The sequence below is a fragment of the Poecile atricapillus genome, chromosome 8, assembly GCF_030490865.1.
Source record: "Poecile atricapillus isolate bPoeAtr1 chromosome 8, bPoeAtr1.hap1, whole genome shotgun sequence".
Classification (NCBI taxonomy): Eukaryota; Metazoa; Chordata; class Aves; order Passeriformes; family Paridae; genus Poecile; species Poecile atricapillus.
In genome coordinates this window covers 17,421,926-17,431,956 of record NC_081256.1, presented here as the reverse complement: position 1 = coordinate 17,431,956, position 10,031 = coordinate 17,421,926, and the positions used below count along the sequence as shown (strand labels likewise).

Here is a 10,031-nt window from a genome sequence, read left to right as displayed (position 1 = left end):
ACAGCAGAGCGCAGAAAACTGAGGCAGGAGGCAGCTTCAGCAGGAAAATGGGAGCTCAGTCAGCAGTTTCGCATTTTGCTTTCCCTTTAAACATGACACTGACATTGTTGAGAGGGGGGGACCCTGCTTCATATTTTCCATCCTACCTCTCAGGCAGCAGAGGTACCAGATCTTCAGCACTTCCTGCACTCCCTGGCTGCAGCTATGACTCCTCCAGGTGCAGTTGGGGCTGAGTCCTTTCCTCTCTGGTTGGATGGTGGTCTGCAGCTGACCAGAGGCTCCTGAGCCATCCAGTGGGGTTGGAGGTGTAGCAAAAGCATCTCCCACTGTCATTTGGGATGGGAGAGCATCCAGCCTGCAGCAGTGCCTGTGCCCCTCCCTTCCCATCAGCCTGGCTGCAGTCTTGCCCCTTGCAGGGAGGAAGGCTGGGAAGATGCGTGGGGTGAGTGGTGGGCATGCCAGACACCATCTCCCATCCCTTCGTGGAGCACGGGATGCCAGCACTAACAGACATGAGCTATACTCCCCTGCACCTGGCTTGGCACTGGCTGTGCTAGCTGAGCATCCCCAAACCAAGCAGTGCACTGAGCTGGGTATCAGACCCCATACCCCAACTTCCTTCCTGGGAATGGGGAGTCGAGTGTGTTTGTGTTTGTGTGCTCTTCATGCACACATATGCAAACACACACAAATGCTCATGAGCACACAGATGTGCAAACAACTCACCAGACAAATCTGAGTGCACACCCCCAGATTTGCACAGTTACTGTACCAAATACCACTTCCCCACAGACACACATCCCCTCAGGCCCCCCATCCGTGTGCCACAGCTTCTGCTGTGCTGGGACACCAGACCAGCCAAGGGGGAGGCTCTGGGTGCTGGAGCTGCTGCGTTTCCTGTACAGTCTGGTCTGGCAGTTAAAACAACCACTTCCGACCACGGGCACCCAGCGCTCACCCGAGGAGTGGCTGCCACCATCTCAGTGCCAAAATGCTTCATCAGCCCCCTGAGACCACACACCAACTGAGACCTCTGGAGAGCCTCACCCTAGTCCCACACTAGGGTTTTGATGATGGGGAATGGCCAGGGCCCTCTGAGAGACCTCAGAGAGCTGGGACTGATCCCTCTCAGCATCTGCAGAAAGCTGGATGTGTGGCAACATGCCTGGGCCATACCTAAGCAAGTCACCTCCTACATGGTGCTTGAGAGCCAGCCTGGCTCCTTATACACCCCAGCCTTGATTAAAAGAGGTTGGAAAACAACATGTGAGCAAGCATCTCTTCAGGAAACCTGAACTCAATAAACCATGTCTTGGGAGAACTGGGTAGGCAGATGAAGATGGAAAGGAAATCCTTTCCTGCACTTTGCAGCCATGCCTTTGAGGAAAGCCATGTCATGGATGAGCAAGGCGCCATTCCTGAACACTAGGATACTGACGCTGAGGGGAGAAGGGGTGGTCAGGCTGTAGGACAGTAGGGTCAGTTTCAAGGGAGCACTGTCCTGGTCACTGGGATGTCTCGGAGGTTTTTGGTTAGGAGAGGTTGGACTGGGGGTGATGCATCAGGTGTGTGGATTATTTGTCCCCTGGGTTAATGGGATGTCTTGTGGGTGGGACTGATCTGTCAGGAACTGTGGTGTGGGAGCATTGCTGTGGCCTCAAGTGTCTGGGAAAGTAACTTGTTCCTGGAAGAGAAAGCCTGGAGCGAGGTGGTGGGTGCTGTGGTTGGTGGTAGGAGGGGTGGGCTGCTGCGCAGACTGCCCGGTCCCCTAACCATGGCCAGGCTGCACAGCTCTGGTGTGTCCTGAAGGGTCTGGGTCCACAACATCTCTTCCATCCTGTCCCACCAAGAGTCTCACCCTACCCGTCACTGAGCTGTTGTAGCCTTACAGAGCATCTTTGTTTCCTCCTACCGCACTCATTCCACTTTCTCTAGTTTTCCTTTGGGTTGTCTCCAGAGTTTCTTCTTCTCTCTCTTCTTCCCTTTGGTGGGATGTGATGCTCAGTGAGGGAGCTGGCAGTCCCCCTGGTGCCTGGGGCTTGGAGGGCCAGGCAGGAGTCCTTTGTTTGCCTACTTCTCTGTCCCAAGACCAAATCCACTGCCCATGGCACTGGAGCAGAGCCTTGTTGGAGGGGGTTGAGCTTGCTCCTTACACCTGTGGGGACCATCACAAGGCTCACCAGGTGAACAAGGAGCCTAAGCCCATGTGGGGTAATACCTGCCCAAACCTTCACATCCATTTGCCCCCTTAAATCTCCCTCCATTACTCAGCGTCCCTCTCCATGCCAGAAGTCCAGGATGATGGGGCAATGTGCCCTCTTTACAGTCCAGCTTGGGCATAGCCCCATTTCCACAGGAACTGATCCTCCTTTCCTCAAAGCCACCCTTAGACAGGTGGGCCCTTCTGCTCCAGGGGCTCAGCTGTGCAGACAGTCCAGCATGGAAGGGAGCCTGTAACAATTGCTTGTCCCTAGATCTGGTGGGTTTCACCACGATGGGCTGACAACCATTCACTGTCAACTGCATCAAGGTTGGATGAGGACTAAGGCACAGGGAACTGTCATGGAGCAATGTCCCAGGAGGATATGAATGCTCAATTCACCATCTGCTTCATGGAAGCAGAAAAAAGAGAATCTGGGAAATTCTAGATGAGTCAACCTGCTTCAGTACTCAGAAAACTGCTGGAACAAATTACCACCAAGTGACAAACACTGACAGGGCAGTGCTGGGGCTGAGAACACAGATTTAGCAGGAACTTGTGTCAAACCATCCTAATTTTCCCTTCATTAGCGTGTCACATTGGATACCACAGGGAAAGCGGGAGGGATGCTATCTTTGTGATGCCTTACATTACATTCTCATAAGCAAATGAGGAAATGGAAAATTCTGCCACTGTGGGTGGATGGATTCTCAAGAAGCTCAATCCCATGAGCATTTATCAATAGCTCGTGCAGCAGACACATCCAACAGATTTTCTGGGGATGCCTGGCTCACATGAAAACAAGATGCTATTGAAGGAGGGTGTAGGGGCTGTTTGGGTGGAGGGTTAGAAAATGGGTTCACCCTGATGACCTGGAGAAAAGAGCAAAAATTTCCTGAAAGAATGAATGATGGAAAATAATTGGGTGTGTTCAGCACAGGAAAAAATGAGGGAAGTCTTCAGAGTGGGAAAAAGCCTCGGTATGAAGCAAGCAGTGAGAAATGTTTAGGGTTCTGCCCTGTTGCTTAGATGTCAGTTCATCTGTCCTGCAAACCTTGATGTGCCCAAGGACACAGCATCCCCACTGCTGAGAGGATGTTCCTCTCTGCAGTCCTGCCTGAGGTCTGGGGTTGAATGTCTCTTCATGCTCCTCCCAGGGACTGCTGGCAGGATAGAGCCACCAGGGTATGGCGTGACCCATGCCGAAGGAAAGGATGGATGTCTCAGCAGGAATGAGGCACATGTGGGCTGAGGATGGTCCTTATGGGCAATGTGGGCACTTTGTCCCTTGGCTGGAAGAGTGGGGAATGTGGAGGCTGGCACACTGGAATAGTGAGAGATGAAGAGGAGGAGAAAGAACTTTGGGAAACCTTCCTGCACACACAGACGCGGATCACCCAGTCAAGTCAAAAATAATTTCATGCTGTACAAAAACAGCAGGGAAATTTCCACCCAGGCTGCACTTTGAGTGCTTCCTTCATGCATCCCACGGAGAAGCCATGGCCAGTGTGCTGGAATGAAGAGGATTGGCAGAGTCTGACCCTGGCAAGGGCTGCCAGCCCACTGAGGTCATGCTGTGTGCAGGACAGAGGTTGTTCCCACTCCCTGCTGAGGCCAGGCTGTGGGGAGATCCTGTAGGAACAGCTTTTGTTTCCAGGAAGGTACTGATAAGCCTGGTAGAAAGATGCTTGGGCAGACGCAGGAGGTGTGTGTGAAATGGAACAGGATGCCAAAGCAATTTTGTCTCTGTGGGTTGTTCGGGAAAGTCCCTTTAGTAAAAGCAAGTCAAAAGCTTTAATAGAGGGACCAGCACTTGGCTGTCTCAGAGATGACTGTGAGGGCTCAGCACATTGTGGGTCACGATTTGAGTTGTGTTACCATGACGTAACAGGGCACTGGTTTCCATCACAGTCAGATTTTGAAGGCAGGGACCTGTTCCTGTGCCAGGTATGCCACGGTATCCTCACTGAGCAGTGTGCCAGAGGAACAGTGTTTTGGTCCTTGGGGTGGGAAGTGTGGGGAGTGGTACCTGTCCTGAGGGGAGAATCCCTCTGCCCTGTGTCAGCAGCCTCAAGGAGGAAGAGCTGAAACCACACATCCCCCAGATGAAGCGATCGGGTTTGCTTGGGTGAATATGAGAGCGTCAAGAGACAGGGCTGTGTCCCCGAGGGGCTCCTCCTCCTCAAAACAGCTGGAGGTGTCTAACACAGGCATGCCCTAGCTGTGAAGGGAAGGTGTCAAAACCTTTAGGTCTTTCCTACATTCAACCCCCCCAAGGTAAATCTTGGACAATAACACAGAAAGGGTCAAGGGGACAGGCAGATGCTGCAGGGTGGGGGCTCCATCCTGGTCACTGTGCTGCTGGCTGGGTCCCTGTGCCATGGGCCATGGTGCCAGCTGTGAAGCCAACCCTTTCCCTACTTAGCTCCCACCTTCTGCACCATGAGATTTGCAGCCCTGAAGACCCCTCTGTGGCAGGGTACATGAAGGGGTTTTCTATAATGAACCTATAGATATGGGGGCCCCAGGGAAAGGAATGAGAGGAGGCCGGGATGATCTGCTGCTTCATCTCTTCCTGCTCATGCACCAGCTCTGAGCCAGGGATGTCCCCCAGCTCCCATCTGTGAACACTGAAAACACTGGTGGGATGATCCCTCCTTCACTGTCCTGCCTGTAGTTCACTGCCCCAGCCCAAGCAGGACCCAATGAAGCCATGACAGGGGACTCAGCATGGGGGTGACTCAGGGTCTGTCCATAGGATAGGGCTTTCTACCTCTTCATAAGCCTCCTGAAGACCTTGTCTAGGCTTTTCTGCTTCCAAGCTCTTTCTTTCCTTCCAGTCCTGCTCCAGATGATGGTATCAAGGTGTAATTGAGAGCAGAAGGAACCTCATAGAAGGAAAATGTGGAAGCTGAAGGTTTGGTCTGCCCTGGAATCTCGTCACAGGAGGGGCAGCGCACATTGTGAAGGTGTTATAGGGCTCTTGGTACAAACGACTTGATGGCTTTTCCCTTCCAGCAGCAAAGATCAGAGCCTCCCTGCCAGGCTGTGGTTCCTAGGATTTACCTGCATGGACTGCCTGGACCTAAACCTGCCTTATCAAGATCCTTCTCAAACTCAAGACTTGTTATCATTTGATATCTTATCTAACCTGCTCTCTGTCCTGCATTGCTCTCCACGGGATTTCCTGGGGGGCTTGTGCACCCCAGGAGGGGTGATCTGCGAGGCAGAGGGCTGCAGGCAGCCCCAGCCCTGCTGTTTATACCTTACCTGGGTGCCCTCAGCTCAGAGCACACCTCATCTCTTTTGGTTTTACTTACCATGTTGTCCTCCCCAACTTTCCACCCTGCAGTTTCATGTTAGGCCTTTTTCTGCTCAAATTGGCTGAAAGTTGATAAAAATAGCCCATGGTTGGTGGCAGCTATTGAGAGAGAGAAGGTTATCTTGGAGCTTTATCAGCTGCTGAGTCATGCATTTTCGATGGGTTTCGCTTTCATTATTCCTAAGCTGGGCAAATCTTTCAAAGTTCTCCCCACTGCCATGAATGTGATGGGCATGGGCAGCCTGGTAGGGGGTTTTGTTTCCAGTCTTTCTGCCTATGGACAAAGCAGCACTGTGGCTTTCCAAGCTCAGGGGTTCACCTATATATATTGAGGAAAACCACCTTGTCCTTGTTTTAGGGGCCATTTCACATGGCCAAGATCTGGTGCAGTGTCAGCAGAGACTGTTGACCCAGAGATTGGGATGGGGCGGTGCTGCTCATGCAGGAGCAAAGGTTCCCCTCTCCATGCACAAAAACATTGTACAAAGAGGAAAAGTATAGGGAAAAGGCAGTTGCACATGTGTATTAGCATTGAGAAGCTGCAAGCTTGACTTACAAGCTTGGTCACTACCTCTTCCCCAGCTTCAAGTGGAACCATGACCACGTGGCAGGGCATTTTTGCAGTGAAGATTGACGAAATGCACATAACAGATCCATGGACACTTGTGGAGGATGATTCCCTGCAGGTGCAGTACTGCAGGCCTGGCTGGAAGGAGTTTGTGCAGAACTGTGCTCTTGGGAGGTAAGGGGCTGCTGGCAGTCCCACTTGGAGTGGGATCAGGGTTGATGGGTTGCCATGTGGACCTTTCCCATTTTCAAAATTTGCTTGAAGGAAACAGGTTTTTGAGCAAAAGGGGGAGTTTGGAGGTGGATGAGGCTGTGAAGGGTTTCTTAATTTTTGTTTGAATCTCAGTTGGTTATTGCCAGACTGGAAAACATGGTAATTGGAGGGGAGAATAGTTCAGCAACACCATAGGGCCAAAGGGCAGATGTTATTTGGCCAGAATTTCTCTATGTTGTTGTCAAGATGAAAAGAGCTCCTTCAGCAAGTAAGGGGAATTATATCTCGCTAGAACCAAATCTTCTGGGTTTGCACCCAGAGGATGAGGAGAGAGAGAACCACTGTGTGCTGGGACATGGGGCAATGCTTCAGCAGCTCCTGCACCTGCACCAGGCTGTGGCACCTTGGGCAGAGAGAGGCTGTGGCTCTGCATTGCTGATAAAAAGCCCTATCCCAAACATTCCCACCCTGGGCATTGTTCAGGCACTCTGCCTGAGCGGCATCAAATGGAGACCTTGGTTGCCAGGCCCCATGCAGATTGTGCAAGATGAAGAGCTGTGGGCTGCAGACCTTTTGGCTCTTCAAGATATATCTTCACCTGCCCTGCACCTTCCACCCACACCTTCCTTCTATTTTGCTCCTTTTTATTCTGTTACCCAGTCTTGGTTTTGATGCTAGCTTTCTCCTGAGCTGTGATGAGCCAGCATGGGTGAGGGGCTGGAATCCCACATAGGGACTTGATGGTTCCCGCCCCAAGGGCCCCTGCTTTTGGCAGTGGAGCCAGGATCCCAGCAGACAACCTGGCTTCTGAAATCTTTAATGCTGGGGCCAGCCCTCAGCTCACATATGTGGTGAACTTCCCAGACTGGCAACATGCTGTTATGGGGAGGACAGTTAGGTGTAAAGCTTGCATGACTGAAGTAAGTCCATTGTCTGTGTTAACCCTCATCCCTACTGACTGTGCTGAAAGGCTCTGGCTCAGTGTGGGGCACCTGGGATGAGCTGGTCTTCTCTTTGCCCTGACAGGTTTGAGTGCTCCCAGTGTTTTCATAAGTGGTCTTCTGCCAAAGTGCACATCCTGTTCCACATGTGCCACTCCCAAGGCTGGGGCACAGTGTGGATGAGAATCTTTCGCCAGAAATGCAGGCGCTGCCCCAACTCCCGGCTGGAAGATCCTGAGTTCAGCCTGGAGACTGTGGAGACAATTCTGCACAACCTGGCAATAAAGATCCTCCAGTATTTCTACAATAAACCTGTCCAGCCCTCTGACCTCCTGGAAGTCGTGGTGGATACACCGGTGACAGGGCCACACGACCGTGCCCACTGTGAGGCCTGCCAGCTCGGCAACTGCAACAGGTCACAGAGGGCCCCAGCACAGGATGCCTGGAAACCCGTGAGGGATGAGGACAAGGCCAGGATGCACAGCACCGAGTCATGGCTGGCCTTGGCATCGGATGTCTGGAAGTCCTTGACAAATATGGGGGAGGCCAGGACCCATTGCACTGAGTCGTGGTCATCCCCAGGATCAGATGACTGTAAGCCTTTGATTGGTGTGGGCAAGGCCAGGACCCATCGCACTGAGTCGTGGTCATCCCCAGGATCAGATGTCTGTAAGCCTTTCGTTGGTGTGGGCAAAGCCAGAACCCATTGCACTGAGTCGCAGTCAGCCCAAGAATGGGCTGCCTGGAATGCAAATGTGTCCAGGACTTCTCAGCCCCTGAAAGGCCAGGACTTAAGGCCCCATGCAGCTTCAACCCACCACCCCTCATCCTCGAACAGCAACTTCTCCTGGAAATGCTGCTGCATCGGTGGCTCTTTGCTCTGTGTTTTGGCACTGATCATCTTTGTTGTGCTTTATTTGACCCTGAGGTAGAGAGGCCTGGGGATCACAAAGAGGAACTGGGGTGATGGCTAAGGAAGCTGATGAACTGCCTGGAAAATTTGGTATCCAAGGTCAGCCCTTGCTCTTGGCTCAGCAAGCTCCCCAGCTCCTGGTGGCATGGGAACTCAATTGGGATGCCTCAGCCATGCACCTTGTCCCACAGCCTCTGGAAGACTGGTGGGTCTGATGGATTCTTATGGGACATATTCTGTATGAGGATGAATCTCCCAGCTACCCCATGCACAGGATGTGGTTTATTACTTGCAAGAATAAAACAAGCTCCTTCTCCTCAGCCCAAGGGTGCATTTGTGCTTTTTCATTTCTCAAAAGCCTTTTCTAGGTGTGTGTGGGCATCTCAGAAGGAAGCTGGGGGCTGTTTTTATCTCCCAGTGGAGCTCTGCTTCCAGGGAGGCACATCCCCAGTCTGCCCTGCCTTTGGCCAGCTGTCTGGGTACCCTGCAGAGGGGACAAAGGGTGCCCAAACTTGGCACGTGCAAGAAGGCTGTGGCAGCAATTCCAATTATGCCCCAATTATCAGAAAATTGCAAATATTGGGCTACAGGATCTGGGCAAAGGGGAAGATGTGGACTCTTGCCTTCTGCTACTTCATGCTGCAGGGCTTTAGGGATCTCATGGGTGTCATAAAGTTGGGAGGAAATGTGCTGTTGTCCCCATGCAGCCTAACCCTGACTTTTACCTTCCTTGCAGGGGAGGTGGGTTCCTGTAGAACTTACCCATAGGCACAGCATGTCCTGTGGCCACAAGTTTAGCCCAGAAAAATGAGGTGAAATTGGTTTGTAAGTGCTTGTGTCCTGGTTTCAGCTGGGATGGAGATAGTTTTCTTCTTTGTAGCTGTTACAGCATTGTACTTTGGACTTAATATGGGAATAATAATGTTGATAACAGGCTGATGTTTTAGTTGTTGCAAGTAGTGCTTACTCTAAGTCAAGGACTTCTCTGTTTCCCCTGCTCTGCCAGTGGAGCAGGTGCACAAGGAGCTGTGAGGGAGCACGGCCAGGACAGCTGGCCACAACTGGCACAAAGGACTTTCCGTACCATAAATCATTCTGCTCAGTGGATAAACTGGAGGAGTTGTCCAGGAGGGGCTGATTGCTCCAGGGGATGGGCTGGACATGGGTCAGAGGGTGGTGAACAACTGTAGTGTGCATCTCTTGTCTTTATTATGTCTCTCTCTCTCTCTCTTTATCTCTCTGTTCATTATTATTATTATTATTATTATTATTATTATTATTATTATTATTATTATTATTAACTTTGTTTTAATTATTGAACTGTTCTTATCTCAACTCACAGACTTTACCCTTTTCCAGTTCTCCTCCCCATCCTACTGGGGCAGGGTGGTTTGACTGAGTGAGGGGCTGTGCTGTACTTAGTTGCTGGCAGGGCTTAAACCACAGCAACTTGAATAAACTTTTGAAATAGCCTGTAGCCTGTACATCACAAACCTCAAACACAACCATGGTTACCAAAGTCTGTCTTTTCTGGGATCCTGGGGTGAGCAAGTGGTGGTGGGGGTGCATGGTGTGCCCTGTGAGAGAGAGGATTGCAAGGGCTGTCACTTGGGAGTGCACTACGGATGCACATGGGAAATCCACCTCCACGGGGCCACAGGAGAATCCAGGAGATGCAGCCATTCCCTGGGGAAGCAAGGTGCCAGTGATGAGCATGCAGTCACCAGCTCACTGCTGAGCCCTGGATGGGTTTAGGAGCAATTTAGGAGACACCATCCCTTGGTGTGCTTGCACCATTCTCATAATAGTTTTTGTTTTTGCTTGTTACCTCTCACAGAGAGGCTGGCCAGTGATCCTGGCTGGTGAATGATTCC

At 51.6% G+C, this 10,031-nt stretch overlaps 1 protein-coding gene across 1 annotated transcript; it reads left to right on the top strand.

Moving 5' to 3' along the window:
• The first annotated feature begins 6,152 nt into the window (after positions 1-6,152).
• On the top strand, positions 6,153-8,463 carry LOC131581424 (receptor-transporting protein 1-like). Its single transcript, XM_058843642.1, has 2 exons — positions 6,153-6,264; positions 7,330-8,463. The coding sequence occupies exons 1-2, from the start codon at positions 6,161-6,163 to the stop codon at positions 8,174-8,176; spliced, it is 951 nt and encodes a 316-aa protein (XP_058699625.1). The 5' UTR covers positions 6,153-6,160; the 3' UTR covers positions 8,177-8,463.
• The last annotated feature ends 1,568 nt before the right edge of the window (positions 8,464-10,031 follow it).